The 13,550-nt window shown below is 31.6% G+C and overlaps 2 protein-coding genes across 8 annotated transcripts in view; one reads left to right on the top strand and one right to left on the bottom strand.

Moving 5' to 3' along the window:
• Window positions 1-3,043, top strand: part of Pdm3 (POU-domain protein pdm3) — a 114,365-nt gene extending 111,322 nt beyond the window's left edge. For all 4 annotated transcript variants that reach the window (XM_072904538.1, XM_072904529.1, XM_072904521.1 and 1 more), the window contains one exon: window positions 72-3,043. In XM_072904538.1, coding sequence (XP_072760639.1) covers window positions 72-196 — 125 coding nt within the window. In that variant the 3' untranslated portion in view covers window positions 197-3,043. The remainder of the gene's footprint in view (window positions 1-71) is intronic.
• Window positions 2,759-11,686, bottom strand: LOC140672404 (UNC93-like protein). Of its 4 annotated transcripts, none has more exons than XM_072904552.1 (8): window positions 11,477-11,678; window positions 10,441-10,570; window positions 8,433-8,754; window positions 6,695-6,981; window positions 5,441-5,666; window positions 5,164-5,323; window positions 4,779-5,046; window positions 2,759-4,425 (listed from the first exon to the last, which is right to left on the bottom strand). In XM_072904552.1, exons 3-8 carry the CDS (start codon window positions 8,690-8,692, stop codon window positions 4,175-4,177), a joined length of 1,452 nt encoding a protein of 483 aa, XP_072760653.1. In that variant the 5' UTR covers window positions 8,693-8,754; window positions 10,441-10,570; window positions 11,477-11,678; the 3' UTR covers window positions 2,759-4,174. The 4 variants fall into 4 exon arrangements, with proteins under 4 accessions (XP_072760653.1, XP_072760664.1, XP_072760675.1 ...); XM_072904563.1 differs by having other exon boundaries at window positions 11,536-11,674; XM_072904574.1 differs by lacking the exon at window positions 10,441-10,570 and having other exon boundaries at window positions 11,536-11,686.
• Window positions 11,687-13,550: the final 1,864 nt, after the last annotated feature.

The raw sequence follows: 13,550 nt of genomic DNA, 5'->3' as shown, positions 1-13,550 counted from the left end.
ATCGATTCTTTTCCATACCTGTTTAAATTTAATGTAACACATTGAAAGTTTCAATTCTTTCTCCTTTACAGGTAATGAAATCACGACTTTAGCGCACCGACTAGGATACGATAGAGAGGTGATAAGAATCTGGTTCTGTAATAAGAGACAAGCTTTGAAGAATACGGTGAGGATGATGTCGAAGGGCGTTGTATAGGGAAGGACTACATCTACGGATCAACCGAACAACATATGAGAAAAGCTTCAAACTGAAGCGAGCGATGAGAAACACGTTCCGTGAAATTTTTCAAATCTCGCGTTTCTTCTAGTAATATAAATCAATTGAATCGCGCGTGAGAGAACGACTTTTCCGTGGCATATTACGGAACTGAAAAAAAAAAAAAAGTATTCACCGAATAGAGGCCGTAGTTATTAAATTCAATTCGGCACGGAAAGATCGTTCTAGATCGAGGCGAGGTCCTTCGAATATTGTGATCGCAGGTGTATACGACATCTATATGTAAATAGCTTTAATCTACGAATATGTGATGTATACATGAGTCGAATATCGAAAATTGATAATCTAAAATCGTTGTCTCTCATTTGGTACCAATCCGTCGCGCGCTTCCAATTTTCATAGATATATATCTACCAGAGAATACATGCTGTGACTAACTGATCCAGTTTCGAATTTCGAACAAACAAGTTATTGGCAATTGGTAAGCATCAACGAACCGAGTAACGTAGGATTCCTCGACGATCAAAATTACGTGAAAAGTTTATCGAGCAACGATAGAAAAATCGCTTCCATACGTCTTAATTAATTGCTTGAGTGTGACACAACGGGACACGTACGTTTCTCGGAACATAATCCATCAAAACCGGGCGGAAAGGTATGTAAGCCGTCGCACAGATAATAATGAATAAAAATTAAACTATACCTTCAAAACGGTTATTTATGAGAAAACGGCGAACATTTCAACAGCTACGTGCAATCGATACATAATCAAATGGCGTAATAATCGAGAATGCACTCAAAATCGAAAACACTCGATGGGTGGCAATCTTATGCGCGTAATAAGAACTGTAACTGAATTCGACGAATCGAATCTTCAAAGAAATTAATTACATCCGATCTTGAAATATCATTATCGCTCGTTGAGTTGCGTAAGTAAAAATATCGCTTAAATAATAAATACAAAATCTTATCGCCTCTCTTTATTGATTATATAATATCAAATCCTTTACGTACACAATTAAAACGAGCAATGATAATTTCGATACAGATCGATGGAAAGTTTTTAGTGCGCGCGAGATCTGTAAATTACAAGTGTATCTAGACAAATCAATGAAATTCCTTTAGTGACTAAATAACGCAATAACGTCTTTGAAAGTATGCTATAAACGATTATATACCACACGCCGCTCCTGAAGTTGTATTTGTTAGTCCTGTAGGAAAGAGACGGTTAGAGGGACAGACGAGATTCGAGTTTCTGCAAAACTAGTCCGTAATAATCTGCCATATAAGACGTATACGTGTTAAACGAGCACGCATCCTTCGTTCCTATACATATATGCGCGATCCGCTTATTCGCTGAATAACGATGAAAGCTCGGATGAAAACTTCGATTTTACTAGAGCTCGATTCCGATCTGCGGGATAATCGACGACTATAATTCTTCGATTACGAAAAACGCTTCTGCATATTGTTCCGTATTTCTATCTTCATTTTATAAATGGTATTTACAATCGCGCGAAAGAAAGAAAAGCTGAAGGCAGTCAAATAATATTCTATAAGGTAATAATATTCTATATAGGTATCCCTTCGCGAATGTAGATTCGTATTGCGACGAATATTACAGATGCGTGATTTTGAAATCGAAGAATTATTTGTGCATTATTACTGTGTCCCTTTTAACAGAGAAAAAAAGTCATAATCATAAATGAATAATAAACATGGCCATGTAAAATCGCCCTACGCATCATAATAATTATTAGACGATTGATTTGCATGCGTCGCTACATACGAACGCATTATGTTGTGACGCAGTCATTTAGCAACAAGCGATCGACAACCCGCAGTCGTATTTCCGCGTAAAAAGGATATTTAAATGAAGCCCATAAAGTACGGTTTTCTTAATATTTAGCAGACAAGTACGTTTAATGGGTAAGATTGTGCATAAAATGTACTTCATCCTCTTTATATAATGGGCTATTCGCTACGATAATATCGTGAAATCTTTAAGATGATGCGTAGCTAGGGGCGCAAGGGGTAGCCTGTACATATTACGATACACATTGTAATATTATAATTAACTTTTATTATATCATAAAAAATAGCCGAATCTATAAAATAGCTGAATTCATGCAAAGAAAATTTACATGGTTAAAAAAATAATAAATTTCTAAAAATAAAACATATTTTAAGGTTTTACTTTTAAGAGCCTGAGATGAGCAAAGTGATCTGTTCCTAAAATATTGTATTATACGAGTAAAAGAGAGGATGAAAGAGAGAAAGGCACGAGTGGGGGTCGGAAAGATATACGACAAAGTAAAACTCAAAATTCAAAATTTTTATTACAGGGGTGGGATGTGTATGTTATCCTTTTTGATAAAAAAGTGAAAATGTTTGTACAGAAATATTCCGGTTATTAAATTTTGTTATACGAGAAAGAGAGAAAGAAAGAATGAAAGGGAGAGAAAGAGAGAAGAAAAGAAATAAGAAAACGAGCAAAGCGTCAAAAGACGCGCGGTAGTGATAAAAATAAAAACGCGAAAACAGTTTAAGAATCATGTGTATTTTCTTCGTGAAATTGAAATATTCGAATAGATCCTTATGAAAATATAAACATGAGTATTACAAAAAACATGTGAATTGTATTCGTGAATGTCATATTTCTAAGGAAGATAGATCCACGGGCAAATGTTTTATAGCAGTTTCCAGTTGAATTTTTGCTCGCTTTATCTGGTAATTTAAACTAAAAATAGACAAAAAAAAATAAAAACGGATAGCCCTGCGTCACATAACCGAGTAATAAAGAAAAAATAAACACCTCTAAAAAAAGCCACGTCGAGTCATGAAGTAAAAAAAAAAAAAAAAAAAAAAAATCACGAATCAATAAAAGGAAACTGCTCCTGAAACATTGCCCAGCGAAACCAAAGTTCCTACTACGTTTTATAAAGTATATAACTGAACTGCAGAACACTTGAATTGTAAATACGATGAACGCAAAGTTAAGCTAATAATCACAATACAATCAGCAATTTAACGATGCTAAAATACGACTCGCCGATCAATTGATTCGACATTGCCACTGTCGGAGAATATCGATCGACCTTACTATGGAAAGAAAATCACGCAACTCGGTAAGCCACCTTTACCGAAGGTGGGAATCAATTGATTTTGGCAACGAAATAAGCACACAGTCGGCAATTAAGCACATAAGTATACAATTAAACTAAGCAGCCGTAGCTCTAGCTTGAATGTTAGCACTTAGGCACACGATGTAACATTAAATTACGTATTTAAATGAAGGACAAGAATCTTAGCCGTTAAGCGAATACCTGTGTAAAATTTAGTAGGTGTCCACAAAAATAAAATAAAAACATATATTGTGGTACAAATAATAAAAAATCGCACCTATTGCTTTTCGCGATTAAAATTTCGTTTGATTTTTAGATAATTAACTTTAGATAAGAATATCTCACGTATACGATTTTTGTAACATATGTGTATATCACATATTTGAGCTATAACTATGAGGAATGAGAAAAATCATTTCCAAGTTATAACTGTATGAAAATTTTTTGTAAAATTTTCTCTTCTTAATAATTGTGTTTAAATTTCTTTTTTCTTATTCTAATATAATTTCAGGTACATCGTAGATTTTACAAGTTATTTCTTATATATATATATATATATATCTTATTAATGAAAAAAGAAGAATCATTAAGCAAGTGATAAATCAAAAATATTTCAATCGTACTTTTTTAATCATTCCTCCTTAAATATATACCTTTATCATTTTAGTACTTTAATACTAAATAGTATATCAGTAAAAGATAAAAATATATTTTAAGAAATTTCCTACAATACCATTGACTGAGAAAAAACCTACTCTACGCTAAAACTGTTTTTATATTTTGTCGCTTATGTAATCTCTTTCTTAGTAAATTTTATTATCCAAATTTATTATTAGTCAACTCTATTAACCAATTCAAAATGAGGCTTGTCCTCAGAAGTAGCTCTATCCACTTTACCTGACCACTCGATAATGCCATAACCGACCATTCCAGCGCACAATATTCCAATTAAAAGATAAAATTTCGTAAAGGTACATAAATACGGGCTATACACGTACGTTATCACTGAACCAGTAGACTCCCACAAGCGGAAGTTGGAGAAAGCTGCCTCTTCTTGACCAGGAAATAATATACCGCTTAACGCTAAAAATAATTTGCAAATAATTAGTGTTTTAATCTAAATTAATAATTGATTCTAACTAGTCTCTATTATTATATATTCGAATATATTCACTATGAAACATTTTTTGAGAAAAATCTGTAAAAATATGTAAAACTCGATTGTATACTACGTTGGTATAGTATCATCAGTGGAATACGAAATATTCGTATCTGTCGGTACAATCTTACACTCAGCCACTAAATTAGGAAATTCGATTAATTACCATCACGCAATAATTGTAAAATTTGCTAACAATATATGATACACACCAATATTAGGTGTATAACACTGTTTTGCTATAATGAGAAATTTTTTTGCTTCTAATCTCGCTCACCATTAACTTGAACGAGCCAGATCGAATCGCATACGCCCCATAAACCTGACACCAGGAAGAAGATGATACCCTGTTCCGGCGTCGGTCTCCATCGTAACATAAAGATGAGAAGACCCAAGTGCAAACAAAAAGCAAAGAACATTACGGGTTTTCTTCCGGTCAATTTCACGATAGATCCAGTGGCGAGGGCAGCTATAGCATTTGTGACACCAAAACATATCATCACGTAACCGATATTGCTAATCCCCCAAGCACAAGAAACGAATGACTGCAATGAATATAGACTGTTATTTTTTCCATATAAAAAAAGTTTTTCTCTTTCTTTTCTGGCATAAGCAAAAATTTTATTTTAAATATGTTTCTTTTTTCTATGTAATTTACTAACTGCATTGTAATCGGCGAATAAGAATGCTTGTTCAGCTCCGATGAACAATATTATCGGCAATATTAAAAGCTGATTTTTCTCTTTCAACAATTTTAATGTCACGGCCAAGAGCTTGAATCCAGACGTTCCTTTCACTGAGCGAGCTCGGTTTCGATCGTATCTAAAATAAGAGTCATAGCGTCAAGAAATTCTTATGCAATATACTCACTTTATAACTTTTGCTAAGTAAATACGATAGTTTGATAGATAAGCGACATATATGCACAGAATTACATACCTGAATAGCGAATCAACGCCAAAAGCAATTATTAAACAAGCTAGTATCATGCAGCCTAAATAAATTCCAGAAATTAAGTATATTCGTTCTATAGGAGGTCGTTGTAGATTCGGGTTTTCATCTTCTATATCAGACACTCCACAAAAATTTGCACCGCATTTTTCCGCCACAACACTACTGTTTAAAGTCTCATTTATGGTAACCGTTTTGATTCCATAGGAAAGAACTGTAGTCGTAAAAAAACATGCAAAAATGAAGAAAACAATTGATCATTAATAGTAATAAAATTATTCTCTTGTAAAAAAAGTACATTTGCCGCACAATTTGTGAATACGTTAAAAACTTTATAAATTATATAATAATACATTACAAAGTAGATATACTATCGATTATTATGACGATAAATTTTCTATCAAGCAAGCATAGATAATTGTATATTTCAATAAAATTAAATAAAATCATTAGAATATTCAAATAATTTCTTGTTATAACGAGAAGAATATAATGAATAGAAGTTATATATTTATCTTCCATTAATTAGTTCATATTCTTCTGATCACGTCAATAGCAACTTAATTTCGTTTTCATTGGCGCTCGCGTTTTTATAGCTCGACAGCAGTGCATTCATATGCGCTTCCGCAAGAGTCGCATATATTATAAGCGATTTGCTTCGCATTATTTTGTTCTGATTCGCGAGTTTAACCAGCGATTGTGTATTATTGCGCTTTAAGTTGGACGACGATTAAGTAATTATAATTTAATTTATTCAGAAAGATTTCTTGTTAAATTTTTCATGTTGTTTATAAAAATATATGTGCGGAAATTATTGTATCATAATCATATTCTTTTTATATCTCCTAGGAAGTATACCTAGAAAAATCAGATATAATCGCATTATATACAAAAATTAAAAAAAAGCTAACCAAGGAAATTGAATTACAAGCTATTCGTGAATCTCTGAATACTAATTTAAATTGGCGGCAATAAACTTCTTATACAATTCGTTCGTGTCTATAGCGACAACGTTTCTGTTTTACATAGTATACTATGAAGCATTGCAGCAACTCAATTTATTCTTACAACACTCCGCTATACGTCATTAAAATTGACATTTGTAAGCAAAATATCGTCTGAGTCGAAGACAAACATAATTTATATGCAAATATTTTTCTCTGCACGTTTAATCCTTGAGATATAAAATTGACCAACGCGTATCTCCGCGTAAGCTACATATTTAAAACAACTTGTGCCCACCTGCTGAAGATATGAGATTTCCCCACACCTGCGCCATTTGGTAGAACATGAAGAAAAGGCCGAAAAATCTTGTGACAAGAACATTTGCGGTTATATCTGAGACAGTTGAATAGGCTTCTGCTGCTACAGTTAAGTAAGTACATTTTGCACACCAAAGTGGTCCTCCGCCTAATCCAACTAATAATCCGGCGGGAATCATTGTATAAAATTTTGGATAAAACTGAGAAGCTATGAAGGGCATATAAGCCAATATAGAAACACACATTGTCCACTTGCATCCTAACCAACTGGAACAAAGAATTAAATAAATCTATTTATTTTATTCATGTTAATTAATTAGACTGTTCTTTAAATAAAATTTCGTCAATGTGACCCTAAGATTTGTAAATATTTGTATTCATAGTCCGTTTTTATATTCAAGATTGAGTTGGAAAAGTTACTTTATAAAAATAACTTTAAAAAATAACATTATCGTTACTGTTGGTTTTTCTAAAAAGCAACTTGTTACTCAGTTTATTAATTTTAAAAAGTAACTCGTTACCATTATCGTTACGCAAAAAGTAACAAATCGTTATAATTTCTATTACTTTTTTTTATATACAAATTTTACATTTGTAAAAAAATACAAGATCAAATTAAAAATTTACATTAAATAATTTTTAAACATTAGTTTACATTAAAGTAACAAAAAGCGATATAATTTTGATAGTGAAAATTGCTACTGAATTGTATAAAGTATATAAAAATTTTGATAATAATAAATTATTTTAAATAAGAAAAACCGTTAAAAATTTGTAAACAAGTTTTCTTAACAACTTCGACACGCGTAATAGTCATAAGCAAGTAAAAATGTTAATTTGTTTACTATTTACGTTTTGCTGCTTATGTTTTATATGTGCTACTTGTCCTAAAAAAACAAGAGGTCAAAAAGAACTTTTAATAGTTTTCATGTAATTGCATTCCAACATTTTTATCAATAGTTTGTATAAAATTATACCGAGAAAATTTGAAAAAAGGAACGATAAAAGTAACTGTTAAATTCGTTACTCGTTCCCGAAAAATAACGAAGTTACTTTTTCCGTTACAAACAAAATTTGTAATGTCGTTATTGTTACAACTACCGAAAAAAGTAACTGTAACGACGTTACAACCAATGAAATGATTGTATAACCAGTAGTAAGCTTGTAATAAGACTGTACTTAAGATAATCAAGAATATAAAAACGGACAAACTAAAGTTCCGTTAATTAGAAAGACGTATCCAATTTCCACGCAGATACGTTTACCTTATTCTTGACCAATAATGAAACACCTACGGATATTTCATGTGACATAATTTTAGGTCAAGGTGAAAAACGACAACGCGGGTAATAAAGTTTAGTAGCGTGGGACTCTGTACAGAACTAATCCCCTATATGTTCCACTTATATATATTGAGCGCTCTCATCCTCTATGATGATCCAAGGCTCTTTTTTGATATAAACTTCCCAAAACGAGATTTTCGATTTATTTCATCACGATAACGAGTAAGAGCAATCAGATTTGACAATTCTCCTGCAGCCCGAGGCGCGAAATATTTATCGCGGTAGACGTCGAAAATATTGTCAAACTGTTATCGCTTCAAGTTATACCGACTTTCGATTCATTATACGAAATCGCATTAAATGATACAGAGAGATGAAAAAAATATGTAAAAATTTATGAAAAGATTTATGAAAGAAAGTATAAATACGCTTTACCTTATAATGAGAGCGGGTAGAAAAATGTTGCTGAAGAGCAGACTGCCGTAAATCGCGGATAAAGTAAATGTACCCAGCGATTCATCCGCATTGATGGAGCTTTGTAAATTCGAAGCTCCCATAAAGGCAGTAAAATTTACCATAAAAGCACAGCCAATCGCTAGAATATTCCTTATAATTCGCCATCGTTCTGACGGTTCAAAATTCGGGGTCGGTATTTTTACAAATCGTCTTGGCACCTCGGTTTTGTCATCCGTCATGATTTAATCAATCCAGTTACTTAGCGTTGATAACGTCTTTCCAAAAATATGCGTGTTACTCCCTGTGATTTTGCAAATCAACAAAGTATTATAAATTATTGCTTATATTTAAAAAAAATATAAAAATGAAAAAGAAATTAACACTCGCGGTTTTAATAAATATTATTTGTCATCGATTCATGGAAAAACCTTGATATTGTGGATATTTCATTTTTTGTAATCTGCGGTCGAGATGATTAGTCTCGATTCTTCTAATATGTATTCTTAACTGTAATCTAAATTTCAAATCGATTGAATTAATGGATTTCGTTATCTCAATCGCAATTTTCATGGAAAGATATCAGTAAATGATTACGGACTGTGAAATTAAAACTGAAACTGAATATTCACGCTCTACAATGATCAGCCACGCGATTTGCGTAAAGCCAATAACGATTTCAAGGTAATCAGGGAATATGGAAGCGGCATGTGTAGCATTATGTCGTAATATGCGATGAATTAGCATCGTTTTATACACATGAATATTACTTGCGCTTTATTCACTAACAACGTCGGTTTTGATACGTATAGCATTTTATATTAGGAGAACGTAACAACAAAATTCTCCTAATCCCAAAGGAATTGCATAACCATTTTCCGTTTGGGGAGATACGGTCGTCAGAGCATCGATAGGCAATCTGTCCTTCGGATTGGGTATCCTTGCTCCTTTCACGCACCTTAATCGCACCTAATACAATTTCCATTCCGATCGCGCACGCCGTACAGAATATATAACGCGCCGATCGAACTGAAATCCTGTCACACACAAATAGATGCACACGTTAACGCAACGCAAAACAAGTTTATCGACAAAATGTCGAGTAACTCCAAATGGACATTTGATGAAAATCTATAACATAGAAACGAAAATCTACTGTTTCTGTACAAATATTTGTCGAATATTTGTCAAATATAATATGATTTCTCAGCATAAGGATATAAGAACTAAATTTAAAGCGAGGATATTCAGGCCAGTTAATTTCTCGCTCAGAGTTTTTTGATAGAATCCGATTGGATGCACTTAGTGCGCATTCACTCGATTTTCTGTATTTGATTGATGTTGGAAATGATACAGTAAATGAATGAGGACGCACTTAGCACGCAACCATGCATAGTGCATACAATTGAATTGACTATGAAAAAAACAAGGCATAATTTTTAATACTTTGCATTTTAAAATTAGTTTTATTTAATATTTATTTTGTTTTATTAATTATGTCAAAAGATACATAATTTGCAGAATAGCCTGTCGATGCTAAAAATTAATTAAATGATCATTCAATAAATCTCTTACAGCTTTAAAACTCTAAAGTCATAGTACTTTGCAGTCGATAACCGTTATAAAAACAAGAAAGAATAAACAAGGAAATTGAGACATGCTTAATAAAAAACTCATGTTATTAACATAACTTGTGAGTAGATGGAAAATTATAGGAATTCTTATTTAGATGTTCGTAACATCACAAATTACGTTTAATAGATGCTGATTGCATGTAAAATTGAAACGATGTTTAAAATTCACTTGTTATGTCATTTGAAGCAGTGAAACTAATAATTATAATATTGATCCTGATTGTTACAAATATTGTGGGATTTGAATGACGACCAAACAATCATCAATATTATGTACATTAATTATGCAATAAATTTGCCGTATCAAAGAGTACTAGTCTACGAAAATCAGGACAGCCTTGCATACGTGTTTATACCTATATCATGTAATTCAATTAGCCTCTGGCACATCACTTGTCATTTTCACTCTAATGTCACCGTCGTGCACAACTATGTAACTCTATTGGATGAGACTTACGGACAGCAGCACGATAATGATGAAATATTCTACGCATGACATAAAACAAAAATATTAGGTAGTTAGAAAGTTATTGTCATTATTGTAATCAACAACAACAAACATTGTGTCCTCTGTCAATATTTATATGTAAATAACAACAAACATGCGATTTATTTTTAATAAACTTTCTGTACATATTTTTCAAACGCACTGATCGCTCGATTCGGCATCATAATCAAATTAAATAATCAAAAAAACTTTTTTTACATATATCTAAATATATTAAATAATGAATTTTGAATGAATGAGTTGTAAATAACATGTAAAAAGAATTTATAACATGTATGTATGTATGTGTTTATAAAAGATAATTCTGAAATTCACATATGTCTAGAATTAATAGATTATTGTACTACTAAAAAATATTCTTATATCATTATGAATATATAAATTAAACAACGAAAATTAAATTAACATACTATAAAGTAATTTTGTTATAAATTTACTATTTTATTATTTAAAATTTATGTATTCTTTAAATCAATCCCAGATTTAAAAATATAACGATAGATATATATATATATTTTTTTTTAAATTTATATATGTACATATAAATATATTTGTATATGTACACATATGTTACATGTACACATATATTATACAAAACGCGTGTTTGATCTTTAGTAACTAACTTGAGTTTATGTCATGTAATCAAGAAGTTTGTGAGATTTTCCTAGGTTCTCTATCATTAATAAACATGGATTGAAAGTCGCTATTGAGTCTAATCTCGTCAAATGCTTACACAAAGCTTTAGTGCTAATGGTAAAACTTTTAGTGTTAGTATTTTTCTATGATAATACATGCACGTTTTTCTTTTGTAATAAAAATTACATGAACTTTCTTGATTACTTAAATTAAAAAGTTTAATTTAATTAGAATGACAACCCACGTACCGTTCTTCTCGCAACGTTTATCCCATGTGATATCTAGATTTATCCTAAGGCTGGTATACCTGTCTCAAGTAAGATTTTTCAATTCCGCGAAGTCGAGATTTTTCCTGATCGTCAGCGTGTATATGACAACTTGAGGTAGCTTTATTTAAGCGCACGGCGAATAAAACGATACTGTAGCGATACCGGGAATGAACTGATGAAACGCTCAGATGATTACGGCTATTCCCCACTTGCATCCACCTTCTCAGGTGAGTATATGATATATCGACAGTAAAATCGCTATAGTAGGGATCGTGACGTTTATCGAATCCACGTTGCTGTATCCGTGTCATGCCGTATCTTAATCGTAGAGTATTTAAGTCTTAATCACTTTGATTAACTATCGTTCATTATTCACGGTGATTACGGTCTTGTTGATCTGTTGTATCATAAAGCTGTAACGATTCAGTTCTATACGATTAATCTCGAAGCAGCGACAACTTACATTTACTGATAACAAACAAGATGCATCAACCTAGAAAAGATTCCTGTGAACAGCGAACCGTATCACTCACGGATATCCTTCAAGCGTGACGTTAAAATGGAGATATAAATTGAACGAAGAGAAATGACACGATCAAACGCTGTAAATTATATGAAAAAATCTTGTATTAGAAACGCTCTAAAATTAAATATATAGATTCAAATTTTGTCATTAATATGGCGAAGCATCAATTTGATTCTACATTAAATTTAATAGATGAACATATAATTATAATTTAATGAAACCGATTTAGTAAAGTTGAATCTGATAATAATGACAGAACACGATATTCTAATGACAATTTTGATCAAAAACAGATACGACTATGGAGCCAAACAGCAATCATCATGCGAACTACAAACTATGCACAAGAGACGTGTAGAAATTATAGCAACTAATTTAGAACAGTCTGCAACAGACGCGAACAGAATACCAATGAACATAAACTCTATTCTCTATAGCTTTGGCTATAGCTTGGGCTATAGCTTCTGTATAATTTCATAATTTTCGATTAATAAAACCGTCAGACAACAAAATCAAAGACATTTTGAATATCTTTAAATTAAAATTTATAAGCAAATATAAAATATAAAACTAAAAAATGTGTATTATAAAACTAAAATATTATATTCGATCAATAAAGTTCTGGTACGAATTTAGGGCAGAGCTTTACGATGAGGAAGACTAACGAATCTCTGCCAACTATGTTCATTAATCGTCGGAATTAACTGTGGATTTTTCATCAAATTCAGATAAAAAATCTTTTCACGTATTTATAATCTCATTTAACGTTTCTTAATTTCATTAAACGTTTAATTCTTTTCATCTTTTTTGCTATATTATAAGTATTATCTAGAACAATAAATAACCGCACTTTCTCTAGCGTATTATTAATAAAAGCAAGCCAATGTATACATACATATATATTTAACGTAAGAAATATAATAATTTCTAAAATAATAGAGAAATATATTTTCTCAGCAACAACCGTTTATAATTATTTATTACTCTTTTATAAATCACACTTGCCGATAATTGCATTTATACATTCTGTCGATGTTATCACGGCGACTTGTGCGGTAATTAGCTGTAATTAATGCTCATACATAAAATCCGCTTACGTATGTCGCGTCGTAAATCCATTCTGTCGTAAATATCTCGTTATGCTAAATAGTCTCCATCGAAATTGTTTCAGAATATTCGACAGAAGTGTCTGGTACACCAGAATATTGAAATTGGAATAACGGATCTCATGCAATCAAAGTGTGGAAAGAGCAGCATGTAAATATAATATTCCTTTGGGAATTCCGCGTTCCGCAACAGACTTGTCCGAAATTGTCAAAGCGCTTTATCAACTTCATTTTACGTTTACGTCAAAATCATAAATGTGATTTTTACTTTCGATAAAATTAATTTCAATGCAATAATATTGATTTTTTATGTTGTAAACATTAAAGAAGCAATTATTAACTTTAAAAGTTTGGCTTTAAAAGTTACTTTATTAAACTTTGTATTTTATTGTTTTTTTATAAAAGAAAGTTAGTAATATAC

The sequence above is a fragment of the Anoplolepis gracilipes genome, chromosome 1 (assembly GCF_047496725.1).
Source record: "Anoplolepis gracilipes chromosome 1, ASM4749672v1, whole genome shotgun sequence".
Lineage (NCBI taxonomy): Eukaryota > Metazoa > Arthropoda > Insecta > Hymenoptera > Formicidae > Anoplolepis > Anoplolepis gracilipes.
This window is presented reverse-complemented; position numbering and strand designations above follow the sequence as displayed.